The sequence below is a fragment of the Scomber japonicus genome, chromosome 15 (assembly GCF_027409825.1).
Source record: "Scomber japonicus isolate fScoJap1 chromosome 15, fScoJap1.pri, whole genome shotgun sequence".
NCBI lineage: Eukaryota > Metazoa > Chordata > Actinopteri > Scombriformes > Scombridae > Scomber > Scomber japonicus.
This window is the reverse complement of record NC_070592.1, coordinates 14,274,548-14,295,768: the sequence shown is the minus strand read 5'-3', so window position 1 is coordinate 14,295,768 and position 21,221 is coordinate 14,274,548. Positions and strand designations below refer to the sequence as shown.

The 21,221-nt window shown below is 38.2% G+C and overlaps 1 protein-coding gene across 1 annotated transcript in view; it reads left to right on the top strand.

Moving 5' to 3' along the window:
• Positions 1 to 21,221, top strand: part of LOC128373891 (CUB and sushi domain-containing protein 3-like) — a 276,110-nt gene that overhangs the window by 241,768 nt on the left and 13,121 nt on the right. Inside the window, exons 50-61 of the mRNA XM_053334086.1 lie at positions 816 to 1,004; positions 1,924 to 2,109; positions 2,568 to 2,762; positions 3,647 to 3,820; positions 5,217 to 5,257; positions 7,729 to 7,930; positions 11,745 to 11,918; positions 12,633 to 12,818; positions 13,603 to 13,776; positions 18,941 to 19,123; positions 19,310 to 19,486; positions 20,982 to 21,161. Of these exons, the coding sequence (XP_053190061.1) occupies positions 816 to 1,004; positions 1,924 to 2,109; positions 2,568 to 2,762; positions 3,647 to 3,820; positions 5,217 to 5,257; positions 7,729 to 7,930; positions 11,745 to 11,918; positions 12,633 to 12,818; positions 13,603 to 13,776; positions 18,941 to 19,123; positions 19,310 to 19,486; positions 20,982 to 21,161 (2,061 nt within the window). The remainder of the gene's footprint in view (positions 1 to 815; positions 1,005 to 1,923; positions 2,110 to 2,567; positions 2,763 to 3,646; positions 3,821 to 5,216; positions 5,258 to 7,728; positions 7,931 to 11,744; positions 11,919 to 12,632; positions 12,819 to 13,602; positions 13,777 to 18,940; positions 19,124 to 19,309; positions 19,487 to 20,981; positions 21,162 to 21,221) is intronic.

Here is a 21,221-nt window from a genome sequence, read left to right as displayed (position 1 = left end):
GCCATCCTCTTGATGACTTTTCAGGCTGTGTGTTCGCCTGTGTCTGACATCAACTGTAACTCTGCTCATTGATTATTTGATCAAAAAAGGACTCCTAAAAGAGACAAATAATTTAGTTTATTTGGCCTTTATACAGCTCATCGCATAGATTCTAATCACCATTATGAAAGTTATCATTAATATTTGTACTCACCACTTCTATTTAGTGTTGCCCAGCAAAAAGCTATTGTACTTACAGTGATGACTTCAAACTCCATCATACAGTATGCCTTTATCATGTCATGATTAGTTAATAAAATTTCTACTTTACTCACAAATATAACACTTGTGTCATTAATCCATTGTGTTCAGGCCCCTTATTATGTTATAAATACAGTAGTGACCCACATTAATTTGTTGTTTTTTTAATAATCACAATCTCCAAAATTCATTCCATGACACCAGAATGTAATTTCACTAACACTAATCCTTGATAGTAAGGCTTTAATATACTGTTGATGTTTATAATATTTTACACTTTAATGCAGACATTTTGTGTTATTGTGGATTGATGTGAAGGCACTAACATCTGTCTTCCTGGTCTGCTAGATTAAGCAACAATTTTGTACATTAATATGGTTACAACATAGTATATTACGGTTATATTATAGAATAGTAACTTTATAGTAGTAGAAATACTGAAGCTATCTGCCTTGATATGTCTTGTTAACAAGGTTTTCTTGCTTAGTTTTAACTTTCAAGTTCCATTTTAAGTAAACAACCAGTGTTTAATCATTTCAAATCTCTCTTTTTTAAATGTGTTTCTTCCACTCCAGCCCTCTACTGCTCCACTCCAGACTCCCCCTTCCACGGCTCCATCTCCTCTCAGAGTGGCGGCCATGTTAACAGTGTAGTACGCTGGGCTTGTGACCGAGGTTACCGTCTCATAGGCAACGCCACAGCAACCTGTCGCCGCACATCACTAGGCTACCATGCCTGGGACTCTCCTGTGCCTGCGTGTCAAGGTGTGTGCACTGAAAAGTTGTTTATATGTAATATTGATTAGTATCAAATACATCAGTCAGTTCCATATTATTTTTATGACAACGTCTTTCAAAAGTGCGTTTTAAAGCAACATTATTGAAAATTATAGTTTTATTAGATACGTTAGCTACAACTAATAGTTGCTACTTTTTTAATTGAATTATGTTCAGATTGGATGATAATTGTATTTCTTGTGAGCTGTGACTCATAGCTAACACAGCTAACACTGATACAATAAAATGCACCTACCTTAGACATCACAACTACATTCCTTTTAACTACAAAACCTTGAAAAAGTTTTTCTTCCTCATCTAACCTCAGTCAGTTTTTTCAAAAACACATTCCACTTTGTAGTAAGTAAATTACCACAACCACTGTTGATACAAAGGGGATTAGGTATGTCACATATAATTGATATATTAAATAAAACACGTGCATATAAAAAGTTACAACTATTTTTAGGTAGTGCTTTTCTTTTTCTCTCTCACACATATATATTTTTTAGAATACAACTACAAATATACTACAATGAACAAAGACTAAAGAATAATATTTGCCTGCCGTTGTCTGCGTAATGCCACACATCAAATGGGCATAGGAAGGTTTAGCACAGCTGGTATTGATAGAAAGTCAAATGAAGGATGCACAGCAGATTGTCTACACTGTGTAATAACACGGTGCAGTGCTCTACAAACTAGTCTATTTAAAAACACCTCGGAGCAGCATGTTCAGCAAGATGGATGTATTTTTGTAAGAACTAGAAAAATCAAGCATCTCTTGTTTTGTTTTTTTTGGTTTATGACATACATAACATAATATACTTGACAGACATAATTGTGCATTAGGGCTTCTGTGTGTGTCAGTTTATATCTTAACCAGTGTGTATCTGTCCTCCCTAAGCTGTCTCATGCGGGGCGCCCAAGGCTCCGATAAACGGCGGTGTTTTAACAGCTGACTACTCTGTCGGAACAAGAGTATCCTATTTTTGTAACGACGGGTACAGACTCTCCAGTAAAGAACTGACGTCAGCCATCTGTCAGCCTGATGGAACCTGGAGCAACCACAATAAGATACCACGATGTTCGGGTTAGTAACACATAGATATCAGTGGAATATCAACAATGTACTGTGAGTACCAAATCTGGCTTTGTTTCTAATTTGGACACATCTAAACAGTAAAGCCACAGCTGTAAAAATGACCATGAATGTGAACAAGAGACAACAATGAAAATCACAAAATATTAAATGTTATATTGTTTAATTAATGATGATCAAATAATGATTTCCCACCAAGTGAGATACTAGATATACTAGTTTCTAAGCAGCATATATGATTTGCATTGGCTAAGGCATTGCTATTTAAATTGCCAGTCATTATTATGCACCAGTGGGATATTTTACATTAGCTTGGTCTGACTCTAAGCAGGCTATTAATTATCCGACATTATTTTAAAATAATATACACAATGGTAATTGTGGGTTTTTTTATGTAAGTAAATTCCATAATGTTTCATTTTCTCTTTCTCTCCACTCTGTCACTTTAGTGGTCGTATGTCCCAGCATCGGATCATTTTCTTTGGAGCACGGCCGCTGGAGGATTGTTAACGGCTCCCACTATGAATACAGAACTCGCATTGTGTTCACCTGTGATCCGGGATACTACAGGTTAGGCCCTGCTCATATCCAGTGCTTGCCCAATGGCATGTGGAGCTGGAGAAATGACAGGCCACACTGTCAAGGTGAGTAACTGAGACATGTGATGATGTAATGACCACTGCAACTGGAAAACCAAATCAGCAGGAGATTGCTATTATTACAAATTTGAACATGTAGGCATTGATGCTGATGCTAGCATACATGTAATAAGAAATAAGGGTATATAGATGATTCCAGTATTAAGGCCAGATAAGGCTATGTTTGTACAGTAGGTTAGGTTATGCTTATATAATGTGCAAACACAAATAAAACTGCCTGGCTTGTAAAGTAAAGAGAAAAAAAAAGTGTAATTTCGAATGTTGTTTTTTAAGTAGATATCTATTTTTTTCTTTCTTTACACCAATTTGTTGAAATGATGACTGACTTGCAGTGTGAGGAAAACATGTTTTCATTTTTCCATTCATATTCTGACTCCAACAGACTTTAAGACTTTCCATGACATTTTTAAACTGCTATCTGTTATTTTTTTCTGGGGGTTTTTGACATTTTGAATGAATGCTATATTTCTATAAAGAATTCCATGACATTTGGAAATTTACAGGTATTTTCTTAAGCTGGGCCTCTCTGAATGTAAGAACATGTGACTAGGTCAAAACCGTGTATATGTCTTGATCGTGGGTGAAATGCTAGAGGGCTTTTAAGTTGAAATGACAGTTGGAAGTGGCAACACTCATCCGAGGCGTCCGTCAGTCCATCAGGGGCAGACTTGTATTTATAGGGATGGTCCTGCTGTTGTAGCCGAGCCAAAAAGACAATATTGGCATCAAATTTGCGTGATAAAGAGCTTGACAACATAGGTAGCATTCCTCACTGAAACCAATGAGCTCTACCAGCTACCCAAATTAACTTGGCGCTAAATTGGTACACAACTGCTTTTAAATTGCTTGTGTCTGGCTGTGTGTTTCAGTTATCTCCTGCAGTGAACTGCAATCTCCACCCAATGGGAAGAAGATTGGTACTCAGGCATCATTTGGTGCTACAGCCATCTTTACCTGCGATGCTGGCTTCATGCTGGTTGGGTCAGCTGTCAGGGAGTGCCTGTCATCTGGGCTTTGGAGTGGAACGGAAACAAGATGCTTAGGTAAATGGATGTTAAAACAGTTCCAACATATATATTAAATTATGTTAAAATCGTGTATGTAATCTCGGTGAGTGGAATTTAAGGCTTGTGAGATATATTGCATGTTAACGCACACATACATTGACACACTTGTACTTCCACACGCTGAAACATCCCCTGTTAGAGAGGGAGTTTCAAAGGTGTGATTTTTCAAGTCAATCTAATGAGGACAGGTATCAAAGGTATGTAGGTGCCCTACACCTCTTGTCTGGTTGCACAGCTGCTTTCCTCTGACCTGTCCACCTCATGAGCAAAACGATCACGAGAGAACTTCTGCTGCTCACTCACTAAGTTCATTTTGAATGTTCTTTCATATATTTATATATATATATATATATATATATATATATATATATATATATATATATATATATATATACATATATATATATATATATAACAGCTACTTTCTTCTGTCAGCGTGCAAGCCAGAGGTAACAGATGTTATGACATGGTGCTGTCACTTCTCTATGAAACCTCACTACCTCAACAGCGCTTCCCAGAATACTTCACACACTGAGGGGGATTTGTGATGCAGTGAGAAAGCATGATTCTGTCAAGAAATAAATAAATTGAGGCCTAAAAAGGTGCTATAAACAGCATTTTCATTCAATAACTTTTTTTATTATCCTTCAAAACACAACTGGCTTGACTGTGCATGTTTTGCTTATTTAACATGCAGGCCTATGCAATTATTTGGCTGTTTCCATCATAGTGATGAAAGCTGATATGATAAACAGGATTAAAAAATGACCCTTGGTTTAACAATCCCCAGTCAAAAGATTTGTCTCAAGATCTGCCTCAAACAGATCGATAAAGAGATATAAAATAAATAGATGAAATTCTCTGCTAGGAGAAGTTCAATTGATTCTTTTGCACTGCCTACTTAAAAAAAACCCAACGCACTTGAAAGTATTTTACTTTGTTTTACTCATTCATTGCTCTTAATGTCTCTTTATTGTTTATTGAATGGTGGTTATAAAGTATGATGAAACTGTGTGATAACTTTCTTTAGAGAAGTTGACTGTGGGGTAGGCTCTTACTGTTTTACAAAGTTGTGCAATATATTCAAAAAAGTAAAGTGTGTGACTCACTTGAGTTATGCCCTTTAACTCCAGTAACACCTCAAAGACAATGTGAAATGACAAAGATGATATGAGTCAACCTCTCCTTCCTTCTCTGTCTCTTCCACTTCCTCGGCTGCCTTTGAATTGTGAGCATTTGTTGACATCAGGGACACAATGCAGGGGTTACCTACTGTAAAGAATAAAATCAATACTCAATACAAACTCTCCGACAAGTGAAAATACACTTTTCCTCTCTTCTTTGTAAATGCCATTTCATAATCTTGCATCAGCTCTCCGCATCAATCGGTTCTCTGGCAATGAATCTGATCTGGTATTTTAATTTCCCTTTGGGATTAATAAAGTATCTATCTACCATCTTATCAGGGTTTAAAAAGGTTTTAAAAATCCTGTTTGAACTCAAATTCTTTAAAAGCACAAGGACATCTTCATTTAAAAGTTGGATGCTTTTGAAGGAACAGTGAACATTGACGCAGCTGTGAAAATGTTGTTAGGCGGCAACTGACCATCTAAGCCTTTATAGTACATGAGAGGCAATTTATGACAAATCTTCCAATACTTTGTGAAGGTAGAATGCTTGTTATGCTTTCACTTTGATATGTGTGTGTCACATTTCTCAAATAAAATATGAACCCTGTTCCAAGCTGCAATCCTCTACTTTTACACATTTACAAAAGATTTTTAGCAGATGTTGAGGTGTGTTTAAAACTCCCTGACACACGCAAAATGTTACTGTTAGTTTGGATGATATTGTCTTTGTATCAAAAAATATGAAAAGGTAGCACATCTCAGATAGTTGTAGTTAAATCTGATTTAAACTCTTTTACATATGAGGTGAAGCTTCACAAAATACTGTTTCGGACCGTCATTGATTCACTATTAAGACCATTCACTAGATGGCAATAAAGGGACATAAATTACAGGTAGATAACAGTCCTAATTTAAAAAGCATTTTAAACTGTAGTCTTTGTTGTGTTCATTTGGTGTCATAGTATTGAGGCTTTACATTACATTTCTGAGAAGCCCCACCCATTATCTCATTCAGGAGAGCACCAAGAATTTAAAAAAATGTAATGTACAAAACTATGACTGAAATCAAGACCACATAGCTGACATCAAGTGGCAAGCTATGATAACTGTGCAACAATACAACAAATAAGAAACCGTTCATTCTTCTCCACACTGGGAAAAAATGTATAAACTGTAAATCAACTCATGTCATGTACTCGTTATTATGTCCCTCTGGTCTAGCATACATTGGACAAACCAAACGACCCTTTAGACAACAAATATCAGAGCACAAAACTGCAATCTGTAAAGGCAAGATGGATTATGCAATTGCAAAACATTATGCTGAAGCAATTCACAGTTCACCCTCCTCATTAAAATTCTGTGGAATAGAGAAATTTATGATGCCTACTCGAGGACGTGATGTTCTGAAGAAACTGTCCCAGAGAGAAATGTTTTGGATATACACACTCGGTACTATGACACCAAATGGACTTAATAATGACTACAGCTTAAAATGCTTTTTAAATTAAGACTGTAATCTACGTCCCTTTATTGCCATCTAGTGTACCGCCTCAATAGTGAATCAGTGATGGCCAGAAACAGCGTTTTGTGAAGCTTCTTATTGTACGTGATAGGGTTTATCACATTTAACTATAACTGGATTGTTCAACATGTGCTAGACCACAGGGACACAATAACATGTAAATAAAATTCCCAAATTAATATTTTCAACCCAATGTGGGGACAACTGAACAATTTCCTATTAGTTGTACAGTATTATTGCAGCAGACACAGTTACCACATCTGTACCAGTTACCAGTCAGCCTTGTGGTCTTACTTTCAGTCACATTTTTGCACATGATGTTGTTTTTAATCCCTACTCTATGGAGCAAGAAACATGGGTGGATATTTGCAGAATTGCTTTGGATATCCACACTCAATACCTCAACACCAAATGGACTTAACATTGACTACAGTTTAAAATGCTTTTTAAATTAAGACTGTTTGTAATCTATGTCCCTTTATTGCCATCTAGTGTATGGTCTTAATAATAGCTCTGTGAAGCTTCATTTTGCATGTGAAAGGAGGTTAAAGCAGATTTAAATACATACTTGTGTCTGGTCCCTGTATCTACAACCATGGGATAAAAATGAAATGAGTGGCTCCTAAAGAACTGTGTCCAACTCCTAGATGTGTATTAACTCTGCCCTTCTATATATTACCGAATTGCACCTGCATATTTCAAAGGCACTGAAAAAGGCTCTGTGCCAAAACATGTAAGCGTTTTTCTGTTGTCAGCAAAATAAACAAGTGAAATGTTAGTATTTTGTCCTGCTTGACATTTGAGATGTGCAACCTTTTCATATTTTTTTTTTTTTGGAACATGTTCACTGGATCTTGGGTTTAGCACTCCACTGAGAATCCCATTGTTGAAGTGCAGCCTCCCTTTCCAATTCATTGTCTTTGTGTCCCTGAAAATGTCTGAGAACTCTTCTCATGGGTACAATAAGTCTTTAAGGTATAGTTTAGTTATAACAGCACTATTTGCATACCTGAAGGACAACTAGCTATCCCTCTATCATTACAAAAATAAGTAAAAGAAACTAAACAGGCAAACAGAACAGACACAAAGCATAACATGACAATTCTTATTTAATATAATATTAGAATAAAATTGCAAGTACTGTAGACAATGCAGCTGAAGTTAATGCAACATTTTCACATTAACTATGGTTTCATTACAACAGCATATCTGTTTAGTATTATCTACAGTCTAAATCTGTCCTTGCTTCTCTTTCAGCCGGTCACTGTGGGATCCCAGAAAGCATCGTAAATGGCCAGGTCATAGGGGAGAACTTTGGTTACCGTGACACGGTCGTGTATCAGTGTCTGCCTGGCTTTCGACTAATAGGCTCATCAGTTCGAATCTGTCTCCAGGACAACCAGTGGTCTGGACAGCTACCCGTCTGCATACGTAAGAAAAGCACACAACCACGCATTGAACACAAACTAAAGATTCATCTGAACGAACCAACTAACCTAAACCTTTACCACAGAGATCACAGTCTCCATGACAACCTGTGTCTTTACGGTTGCCTGTCTGTTCAACAAAATACAAACACTCACATATTGTTTATACCCTATGCCATCAGTTTTTATACATATTTTATAAAAAATAGTGTGATCCACATGCTATTAATGCACACACTGAGCTAAGCACACTAACTAGCTCTTAAATACATCCCTTTACAAATTATATCTGCTGACATAATTTGTTCCTAGTTAGCAGTTGTGAGCATAAACTCAGCTTCCCCAAACTCCCTTAGGGATGAGCTTACTTCTGGAAAGTGAAAAGTTTATAATGCTGAAACATGGTGAAATGGACTGTGTGTGAGTACATTTCAAAATCTTCTATGTGTATATCTTCTAGTGTGTAGGGGATAAATCAACTTTGTAGTGATTCAATGATGAATTTTATTGGGTTTTATTGACAATGAAGAGTTGGTAGAATAGATATTTACCAAATGCCTTGAAAATAGAATAGAAATAAACAGATGGCCATTGACAAAAATGTCCTCGACAGCTGAACAAGGTGGACAGACTCCATGGGAAGTAATAAATGAGAAGTGTAGCCTTGGATGTGATTTGATCTAACATGTCATTAAAAACCACCTGCAGTCATACATTTGCTGTGGTTCAGTAATAGAAATAAAAATTCAGGGACGACTAACTGGAAATGATCCTTTGGGGTTTCTGTGTGTTTCTGCGTCCGTGTGTGTGTGTGTGTGTGTGTGTGTGCTCATTCATGTGTTTGCAGCAGATGGATAGCAACACACAAAACAGAATCCAAGTTGTTGTTATTTTTATTTGTGTATTTGATTATTACAAAAACAACCCGATCAATGAACAGTGTAGAACTGTATATAAACAGACAGTAAGATTCATACATTTTATACTTCATCATCAAATTACATACTTTAGGGCAGAATTACAGCGTGTGATATTGCGTTACAGTGATCACTTGCTGGAAACAATAATTTGATGTCCTTGCTGGGAGGAAAAATGATGATCAGCAAAGAAATGTATTGCTACCCTTGTCTTATATAATTTTGAACAATGTCCAGAGCCAGATATTTTATGTGAAACCAAATAAACCTTTTTTTTTCTTTCTCTCTCTCTTCACTTCCTATAACCAGAACAACACAGCAGCTAAGTCTCCAGTGAGGGAGTTTGTCTGGTAGAGCTGATAAACCCCTGTCAAGTTTCATCAAGGGCAAAAAAATCCAAATTTAAAAAAAGGAAATGAAATAATTTAGAATAAACCTTTTGTTTGAAAACAGCCAGCGTGAGGTTCACATTTGAGAAATATCTCTGTCTCAGAGGTACTTGCCCAATAGTGATGGTTCTGCAGATTCACTCCAGCAGTCCTATATAAAGGGCTAGGGGGCCCAACTGCTAGTGTGGCCTGGACGAGATAAATAGCTGGGCTTGAGGATAAAACAGAAAGCTCTGACATATCCAGGCTACTGTGAAAATCCTCTAAAATTGTTCACTTGCTGTGAGCATCATGAATGTTTTTAGGCAGCAACTGGGCACAGTTTAGGTGGTGATGATGAGTGCTATCTCAAGCCAATTATAGGCACTTTTTTTCCAAGAGAGACAGCCCGTTTGTTCGCTAAATTAAGAACAATACTTTAAAGATGAAGCTCATAGTGTTACAGGCACATGAAAAATGATTTATTTTCTCTGTGAGGTTGTTTTTGATTATGAACCTTGAAACAAAAAGAAATGTTCAATATAGAAACTTCAATTCAGGTGTATGTTTTTGTGTGTGTATGTGTGTTTGGGCAGTGCAGACATCTGTGTCTATCTGGTTATGAGAGTGTGTGTATCCATCTGTGTGTCTGGGGGTGTTTCTGTGCTATGCTGTTTTTATTGAGGTTTATTGAGGTTTTTATTGAGGTTATTCATGCAAGAGTTATTGAGGGAAATCATTTTACAGCCAAATTATACTGTAATTATGGAGATGAGAGGCTCTTGTTTAGAGACACAAACACAGAATTATGATGAGAATATGATGTGCGTGTGTGCGTGTGTTTGTGTGTGTATCTGTGTGGTTGTGTGTGTGAGTGTGTTTGTGTGTGTGTGTGTGTGTAACTGCAGGGAATGCTGACGGTGTCAGATAAATTTGTATCTTTGGAAAGCAAACAAACTTCTGATTCTCACTGATCAACTAAAAACAGACCTTGGCTTCTTCTCTTTCACTCCCATCTTGTCTTTATCATCTCTCCTCTGCTCTCTTCACCTCTGCTGTTCTTTTTTTCTCTTGTTTTGTCTTCTCCTCCTCTAGTGCTGTATCTTTCTCTCTTTTCTTCAGTTTCCCTGTTCACTTCTCCACCCACCCAGCCTATATTTTCCCCCATTTTCTTTTACTTTGGTCAAGCTCCTCTCCTCCTCTCTTCTGTCCTCTCCTCTCTTCTTCTGTCCTCTCCTCTCCTCCCCTCTCTTCTGTCCTCATTACAAAGCAATACATTTAAAGGGGGAGTGTTTGAGAGAAGGGTTGGCAGAGACTGTAAACTATGTGTTTACATAAACATCAAAACACTGTTGTCAGCACATTGAAGACACAAAGAGACACAGACAAACTTTTAAGAAGCCCCAGTGAATGAAGTTAACAATGAATAATTATAACACACAATGCCAGACAGAGGACACTCAAAACTAATACTGAAGATTGAGAGTGGTAATGTTTCCAAAATGATGAAAATATGATACCAGCTAGCTCTAGAAGTCTGCTGATGTTTGTGTGATTATTTATGAATTACTGTAGGAGTTATGAGTGGTCCACATCTTGTCCTTTTTGTGGTTTTCTAGTCAGAGAAGTGTCTACATGGCATTTATAGTAAATTTCAGCTCTGGTTTAGGTTCTTGTCTTTTTTTGGCTTTATATCAAGAAGAAATCTTGCTGAATAGGATTTTTGTAATGGGATGAGAGGTTTATGAAAAGCTAAAACTTTAAGAAATAGTGTTGCTTCTTAATCATATCAGTGGTCAGCTGCACCTACCAGTATGTGGCATAGACTTCAGAAATAGCACAGTTTGGTTTTACTTACAGAAATATTAATTCAGGACACAGATATAGCTAAATCATAGCCATGTCTCAGATGGCTAAAATGTACTGAGAAAAACACTTGAGCTTTGCTGCTTTGTAAAGCTAGTTCAAGTTAGGTGACATAGCTAATGCTTTTGACTTCTATCATGCATGAATTCACTCTCTAAAGTGTCATATGATAAGCACCAAACCAATATTAAATCCATTAAACTAACGTCTGATATCTCTGTACCATAGATTTTCATTATTGTCCAAAACTGTAAAAACAGTAAGCCATAAAGTTGCACTGGGTGACATTTTCCTTCGTTACCATCAACAATAGCACTACAGCTTATGAGTATGAGTTCATCACACATATGTCCATAAATATTCAATATTGCTGTAAATGTGTATTAATGTATTAATCCACAGCTGAAAATAGTCCTCAACATATGCACTATCAATCCTGTTTGTGTAAAAAACTATAAATCCTATATATAGGAAATTACTTACTGTCTTTAATACAAACAAAGGGTCTTGGTCTTTTCATACAGAATACATTTCATTTAGAATGAGCCTAACCATATTCTTTAAAATATGCTAATTGTATTTGTTATGCACAGTTTTAAGTAGATATGATTAAATGTAATAGAGAATCTGTATGCAGGTACATGTGTTCATACTGTGTTCCCTACAGCAATCAGCTGTGGCCATCCAGGAAGTCCCATATATGGTCGTACGGTGGGAAATGGCTTCAACCTCAATGATGTGGTCAGCTTTGTCTGTAATCGGGGTTATGAAATGGAGGGGCCCGCACGCGCTAAGTGTCAAGCCAATCGCCAGTGGAGCCACCCGCCCCCAACGTGTAAAGGTGGGGAGAAAAGTTAAGTGTATTCACCCCTAACCTTATTTATCCCTAACCTTTTATACCACCTCAACTCTTATTCTTATTTACTCTCATCACCTGTTTACTATAACCACCATCCTTATTAATCCCAATCCTTTCATTCCCATGAAAACTCATTATGACAGAAATGTATTTTCAAGAAGTTTTGAGGTAGATTTGATCATCTGCATCTCTCTCAACCATTTCCTGGCTCCTGCCCTGTGAAAGAGTTTTATTTGCAATCAAACATAAATCTCTCACACTGATTGTTCTCCAAAAAGTGTAGCAATAAGAACATTTACACAGAAACTATCATCATCAGCATCCTGCCTGGTTTACAGAATGAAGGGCCAATGAGTCATGTAACATAAACAAAGTGCAGCACAATGATAACAAGTCATTACTCTGCATGAAGGCTGGATCCAGGACATACAAACCATGTCTCTACCATGGAATCATGTGACATTTACCAATATTTTTACCCTTTTAAACACAAACCCTAATCAGTCCTTCCTTCTTCACCACAACCTTCCAATCATGCCCTATATTATTTTAACCCTGGTACAGTTCACTGGGAAAATAAAGGAGAGGTGGGGGAGGAGAAATGACCCTCCCAGGTTCATGCCAAATAACACATGCTTTTTTATCCCTCTGTTTGTGTATTTGTGTGTGTCCATCTCTGTGTCTCTCTGTGTATAGTGGTCAATTGCTCTGATCCAGGCATACCGGCCAACTCCATTCGGCAGAGTAAAATAGAGCATGGGAACTTTACCTTTGGCACTGTGGTTTTCTACGACTGTAACCCTGGGTACTATCTGTTTGGATCACCTGTACTCACATGTCAGCCTACTGGACAATGGGACAAACCTCTACCTGAATGTATAGGTTAGTATGACCCTTATTGCTATATTTTAACCTGATGGGACTATAGGACAGGCAGCAGTGGAATTGGATTTAGATTATATATTCTGACATTGTTTCCTTTTGTTCACCCTCTGCACCCAATGGACACAATTTGTCTCAATAAGCACACCGCTTCTCCTCAGAGCCATAACTCAGTCAAATCTGAACACACAGGCGTGATATATATCTTGTTATATTCAATGTGACTTACACTTACTTGGGCTATGGCTCAGATGTGGTAATAATGTCCATAATCCACTTTAAAGTACGTTTTTAAAAATATGCTCCTTATAACTGCAGGTTCTTATCTTCTGTCTAATCTTTGTGTTTTGACTTTTATTCAGTGTAATAATCCATTGACAGTTGCAGTGCAAACAGGAACTGCTAGGGGTTCATTTGGCATGACTTTATATGGTGCAAAATTGTCAAATATAGGCTAGAGAAATGGAGTTCACAATACTCCATATCCCTCAGTGTATTGTGGGAGTTGTAGTTCCAAAACGGTTGAAGACAAAGAATAACAATGGGTGCAATGAATTCCATTAATGTTATCTGGAGTAGAAAACTATAGAAAAAACTGAGCAAATAAATGCCTAGTTCAAAGGGTACCTTAAATCTTAAATCCATTTTGTAGTTACCGAATCTGTGTGTGTAGTTCTTAGCAGCAGTCACTGCAGCTCTTCTTGCAAAACTGTATTGAGCTGAAACGAGCTGTCTATCCTCCCTCCATCTCTCTCCCTCTCCCTCTCTCTCTCTGGATCTCTAGTTGTGGACTGTGGTCATCCTGGCTCTCCCCCTAACGGTGTGCTGAGTGGAGATAAGTTTACATTTGGTTCAACGGTTCGATACTCCTGTCTGGGTGGAAGACAGCTGAAAGGAGAATCATCCAGAACTTGTCAGCTCAATGGGATGTGGAGTGCCCCCATGCCCTTCTGCTCTGGTAACCATTTTAACCTCTATTGAATATACAAAGTTCAGACTCCATCCTATCAAAAGAAGAGATGTATGGATAGGAGTTGGAGATGAATAGGCGAGATATCTAAAATATGTAAAATCAACAGACTGTGGAGCATTTCATGCCTTTACATCCTGCAGGCACACTTTTTTTTACAGTCTTGCATTCAATTGAAGAGATAATGGGAGCGATGGATGGACAGATAGGGGGTAGAGTGGGTCCATGAAAAAAGAATAAATCAGTAGCTGTCAGTTAAAAGAGCTGTGGAGCATAACCTTCCTCTACATGCACACACACACCTCAGCCGTGGACCTTTAACCATGTGCATGTCTGTTCTGTCAAGAAGACTCTTCTTAATTGAATTTAACCTTGTTGTAAACCTCATTTAATTCCTAATTTAAGCCGTTTTTGTGGCTTTTCTGTGAAAAGGGGTTAAGAGGAAAAGCACTGGAAATATATTTGTGAAAGGAAGGATTGGTAGATGATCTTTAAATATTGAATATTAATATTTAGATGTTTAAATATATCTTAACACATTCCCTACATTTTCTTCCTAGCATCAGTTTCATTGTCTTTTTTGAGTGAGTGGATTATAAGTGAATTTGCTGAGCTGTATATGCACCACTGTCATTGTTCTGTAAACTGCTTTACACAAGCATATTTCCTCCCTGCTGGAATCACTGTATATGCATACCTCACCACTTATTAAGGTAGATTGTCTCTCCAGACAGAGAGCGACCTTACCTTCCATCATCAAACCGTCTAAGTTAGATGGTTCTCAGTTGGCTGGCTGGGAGCATGATTATGGCTCTCCAGACTGAGAGGCTCCCAGGTGCTGCTTATATAACAAACTGACTGAAAACACATTGCAGACAACTTGAATAAGAATACATTGTTATTTACAGCAATTGCCTGGGGGAGATACAGGGTGAGTGAGGGTAATATTTTAAGAAGTAGTGATTCATGGTTTTTACCTTGCAGATCTGTGCCAGAGCTCATCACAAGTTAGCAATGCTAGCTCCACAATTCAGTTAATAAGCAATAAGTATGTTTCTGATGTAATGTTGGTTATGTTACCACCCACATTTTAGGCATTTGAGGCATTAATATACTTACTTTAAACAAGTAGGTCCACTGGTTGCTGTATGGTTGTGTTTGTTTTAAGGGTCATTCCATCCATCCATCCATTTTCCTGACACTTATCAGGGTCGTATTGCAAACGAAGCAGGGTAAGCAAGGTACTCCAAACATCTCTCTCAGAGAATTGTCATCCAGTTCCTCCTGGGAGATGCAGAAGCATTCCCAAGCCAAATGTAATATATATTCCCTTCAGCGAGTTCTCAGCCTACCCTGGGGTTTCCTACCAGTTGCACATGCCCAGAAAACTTCAAAAGAGAGGCGCCCCACAGGCATCCTTATCAGAGGCCCGAACCATCTCAGTTGGCTCCTTTGGAAGCAGATGTCTAAGATCCTTAGCTTATTTCAAAGAGTGAACCCAACCAGCTCATTTCAACTGCTTGTATCCACCATCTCATTCTTTCCGTTACTATGCAAAGCTTGTGACCGTAGGTGAGGACTGAAACATAGATCAGCTGGTTAATTCGGAGCTTTGCCTTCGGGCTCAGCTCCCTCTTCACCATAACTGTCCCGCACATGAACCCACTTCCTACCTGGAGGGAGCAATCCACTGTTCTCCTAACAGTAGGGGAATGTCAGAACTGCTGTACTATGCCCGGAGCAGGGAGATTGGGGCTTCCTTCTAGAGACAGACATGCGAAGGGAGGTGACCCACAGATTCATAATCTCACCACCAATAGAGAAAGCCATTTGGGTCATGCTAAGATAAGCTAACTGTCTCCCAGCTGTAGCTTCTTGTTAAATGGTGAGTGGTATCCAAAGCGAATAAGCATATTTCCAAAAATTCCTTATAACTCTAGTTACTGCATTGCCACTTGGAAAATAATTATAAGAAACGACATCACACTCACCATTTCTCGTCCATGCTCAACCACCAACAGTAAGTCCTTGAATCAGATGATTGGAAATGTTATAGCTTTTTTCAGATTTATGAGTACCCGTGTAAACCTGGGCAAAGGAGCTTTACCTCAGTACCCAATGAATTTATTCAAGCCAGCATACAGCCAAAATCTTTCAATCCAATAGATGTTTATGTGTGAGTGCAGATGAATGTGTGTGTCACCGATTAGTGGTTTTTCCAAAGTCACCTGAGGGAAACGACAGATTAGTTTTATACAATGCGCAGAGACTTGCATACACACTTGCACAGATGCACACATACGCTAGCACCAGTGACACCAGGTAGATTGGTTGTTTCCCTGTTGGGACCAGATTCGCCTGAGGCTGCATGGTGACTTTGGAGCTGTGTGTGTGTGCGTGTGTGTGTGTGTGCGTGCGTGTGCGTATGTGTGTGTGTGTGTGTGTGTGTGTGTGTGTGCGTGTGTGTGTGTGCCCACATCCCACAAGAAGTGTAGATGCTGTGTTCTGAGAAGCAGATTCAATGTGTTCTCAATATTCAGAAAGTAAAATCATACGTCCTTTTGCTGATCATTGCCAGCGCTTTTAAAGACAAATAACGATGACAGGAAGCAGCAGAGGCTTATTTGTTTCCATCTGAAAACCCGTCTGAAATCCTGAGGCAAAAGATGTTGTGTCATTAGTTGTTGTGTCTATGGAATGTGTAAACTAAATTTGGCAGCAAGCCTCTAGATATTTTCAGTGTAGAGCAAACAGAGATATTTCTGAATTAAGTTATTTGTCAAAAGTATGAAGAAAATCACAAAAACACTGCAGGTACATTTGGAAAGTTCTTAGGATACTTGTTTATCACACAATGTATTTTGCTGCAAACCTTGAATTAATGCCTGTAAATGCTAATACATTTAAAATGACAGGGAAAAAAGTAACATATTCATTCTGTGATCTATTTGCTATCTTAAACTAACAGAAATTACTTAGGTTCATATTTTTTATAACATATTTTTCCACATGTGTGTATTTGGGTGACTGTGTGTGTTTCTGTACAAATGTGTGGGTCTATGTGTTCCCAGGAGCGTGCTCTGTCTGTCAGGCAGTATTTGCTGACCAGGCGGCTCCACAAGGGCAAAAGAGGGATCACATACACACACACATACCCCCCACCCACCTACGATGCAACCGTCAGTACACATATACACATATACGGTCTTAAGGCAAACATATGCTGCTTGTCACTCTCTAGGCCTTTAACTCTCCAGCTGTCTGTTCCTGCAGTTATCAGCTGGTAAAATCTTGTTTTAAAATGTTAAGTCACAGTGTAACAGTAACTATCACCGAATCTGTCCACAGCTCCGCTATGCAGCTCTGCTCTGTAGCCGACAGGTTCAACAGACAGACAGGAGAGAAAGTTTCGACTGGGATCCAGTTACCCTACGATTTAACATTTTAAAACAAGATTTTACCGGCTGATAACCACAGGAGCAGACAGCCGGAGAGTTGAAGGGCTGCAGGATATCTGTTGTTTTAGTGGCTGTCAACAGCTCTTCCTCCCGCAGACAGTCGCAGACTGAAAGATGTCCTCCATCAGGCCAGCACTGCTGTTAGCTGTTGAAGCTAAAACTGTCTCTTTCTATCAGTATATATTTGAAAATGAGCAGGTGCTGGGGAGGTTTGCATTATCATTCTACCATTTATATAAATGTTATGATGTAGAGATCTCCCAAACGGTTGACAGTATCATGTCACCATTGGCCTTGCCTTTTCAGGGTTGATTTTAAACAGCAGATGACAGGTTGAGCCATTTTCAACCCATGAAATGTTTCTTCACAGTACAGTCATATAATTTAGGTTAGACCTCAAAAAGACATTTTAGTGTGCAGTACCTTTTTAAGGACCCTAAGAATGTATTCACTTCATAAATGGAAACATATACCGTAGTCAACTTTCACTTTACAATGCTGTGTCAGTAACTTATTGATATAAGTTACAGTTATTGTATTGTTTCATTTTATTAGTATACTTAATCACAAGTGTTAGTGTATATGCAATTAATAGTACAGCAATATCCCTCCTGAAAGGCAGTTTATCAAGGCTGTCATCAACACAGAAAAGCCCCGCCTTCCAAGCTGTGATTGGACAGTTGATTTTCATTTTGGCATGCTTCTCCATCTCAAAAAAGAAAAAGCTCACCCGCACCTCCTCATGAAAACTAATAAATAAATAAACGTTTTGTACACCTCTTCACTTTGTACTCTGTGTTGTGAGCGTAAACTCTAAAAAAAACACATGGACGTATTCACTGTGATATCACCGAAGAGGTTGGAGCTTACCCTCTCAATAGCTTCTAGCTTTGTTAGAATGGTGCATTTACACTCTATGGTTAACTGGGCTAATTTTCACTATTGAAAAATAGGCTTAAAATCATTACAACAAAATGTAATTTTCTGGTCTAACTGAAATGCTATCTCCTTCAAGGGTCATTTAGTACAACTAAACACTGAAGACCAACAACATTTTAAAACTACCTTTTATGAACTGAAAACACACTGTGAAATAGCAGCAGCTACACATACAGTACCAGTCAAAGGTTTGGACACACTTTCTCTTTGATGTGAATGGGAAAGTGTGTCCAAACTTTTGACTGGTACTGTATATTCTGTGAATCTGGAATTATACTATGGTTACATTACGTAATCAACGTTGTCATTTTCCCATAGACTTCCATACAATCAGACTTCATTTTGCAACTGATGGTGTTGCCCCCTGCTGGACATTAGAGAAAATGCAGGTTTAAGGCACTTTCAGATTGGCGACTATACCTACCCACTTGGTTGTGATTTGATTTAATGTGGCATGGAAAATCCATGCCAAACAATCCATTTACTTATTAAAGACAAAAGGCTCAATTATTGTGCTTTTAACATGCTTTTTATTTAATTATGACACATGAAATGCATACATAAAAAGGCAATACAAATTTCAATGTGTATTGTATTTCATTTTATTTCTTTGGTTCATTATTTTTCATTTAGGCATTGAAAATAGCCTGTGTTATAGAGGATGCAGCTGTTGCTTGCAGTTGATTCAAGTATTCTAGTTTTGATGGGCTTTATTCTTATTGGGGGTTTTTTTCTCCCTGTTTCTCTCCCTTTAGGCGACACAGCTGGTTCCTGTGGCGATCCTGGCATCCCCTCCCATGGTTCAAGGGAACAAACTGATTTTAGGATCCGTTCCAAGGTTTACTTCAGCTGCACAGAGGGCTATGATCTTATTGGTTCTTCTGAGAGGATGTGCTTTCCTAATGGGACCTGGTCCGGCACGCAGCCCTTCTGTAAACGTAGGGAGAGCCTTTTTAAATAATCTCAACCTCTCCTAACTAGCACCTTGACACTGACCCAGTTATAGATCCATCCATGTGCTGCACAGTCTACTTAAAAAACTGAATGAGCACAGTTAGTCATAGAGCTGAAACTCAATTAGATGCACAAGTCTTTCTCTCCCTAATTCTCTCATTTTTCCCCAGCTGTCCAGTGTGGTAACCCTGGCACCCCCAGTAATGGCAGAGTATATCGCTTGGATGGAACAACGTTTTCTCACTCTGTCATCTACTCCTGCATGGATGGCTACCTGCTCACCGGTGCCACCACCAGGTTGTGTCAGGCCAACGGGACCTGGTCAGGAGCACAGCCCAACTGTTCCAGTAAGATATCTTTTGTGTATTAACGGATGGCTGATGCATCAATTCATAGATAACTTTAACAATATCTGAAGCTACATTAGTACATATAGATTTCTGCAATACATTTTTGTTACATCCTTTCTAATTTTAAATTCAAACTCATGAAGTGTGTTGGAGGCTAAAGAGCAGGGTGTCAGCTTTAGGTATTACTTATTATACATAATCAGAGTGTTAAATCCTTGCTTTGCAATGACGTCAAGTCTGCAATCCATAAACCTCTCCAAACTCCTGATGTGTGTTTATGAGGTTGCCTTTCCAGCCTTTTGCAACCATTTTTATGCCCACTTTTAAATTATTCTACGACAGTATAGGCTCTGAGTAATGAATTCAGCCTCAAATCTTCATGCTCCTGCCACAGATTAAAGAGTGACATGAAAAAACCTTAATCGTTGTTTACGTTAGCTAATTTGCTTTTTGAACTCTGTGGGAAAATTCTCAAGTGTAAATAACCATAAACTATAACATTCTGTTCCCATGTGAAATATCAGTTGAATAATCAGTGCTGTATGTTTCACAGCCTGCTTGCTATGAATGGCGTATAACATTGACGATTAATATACTAAGCTTATACCTTGTTAAATACATTTCTGCATTATGACTTATGTGAGTTTAACTTTGCTTAGTTTCACATGAGGAGTGACAGCTTAATGTTTTCCAATTTTCAGTGGCATTTCTGACTTTAATGCACTGTGCAAATAAATTACCTTTAAAATATCCATCTGGTAGGGACAAGGAGAAGAAGTAGATATGCTGAGGAACCAAAATTAAATATTGGAAAGAAAAAGTTTAAAGTAATCCATGACTTAAAGGAAATGGCTTTTACAGTAGATTACACTACATCTATTAACAGGCATGACAGTATCTGGGGTAGGTTTAAAGGCATTTAAACCACTATTAGACTATGAAGGACAGTGCTTTGTACAGTCAGGGGAATCCTAATGCTCCCTAAAAGAGTCCCAGGACAACCTCAGCCATTTTAATATCACTGTTGTTTCATTCATGAGAAGAGAAGCCAATAAAGGAATATGAAGATATCATACACATCTGATCATAGATTCCCTATATATGCACACAAGCGCAGTAATTATATATAAATGGGGACTTTTATCTCTTTTATCTCTCTCTTTTGTCACAAAATTTTTGTGTGGACAGGGTCCTGAGGCAAAATCCTGTGAGATTCATTCATGATCCTGTAGTTTGCCAATATAATGTCTGATATATTTCATGTTTTAAAAACAGTGATTAAAAGGACAAAGAAATGTAAAAGCAAAAAACTAACTTACTAACTGATGTAACAGCACCTGTTCTCTTCTCTCTAACTCTACTGTTGTGTCTGTTTCTTTGCTTCTTTTACCTTTGTTGTCCCTTTCTTTGTTTCTTTGTCCCTTTTTTCATTCCTTATCATTTGAATTATCATTCATTTCTTCCAATCCAACCACCTTCAACATCTCCATAGTGATAAACTGCGGGGATCCAGGTGTGCCAGCTAGCGGCCTTCGCTATGGTGAAGACTTTACGATTGGTCAGAATGTTTCCTTCCAATGCCAACCAGGATACAGGATGGAGGAGGATGGATCACCTGTGAGGACGTGCACTCAAAATGGGACATGGAGTGGGAATATGCCAATATGCACAGGTAAATTATGGACAGTCTCAACCATGTGTATTCTACATCATAGCTAATTACATTCTTATA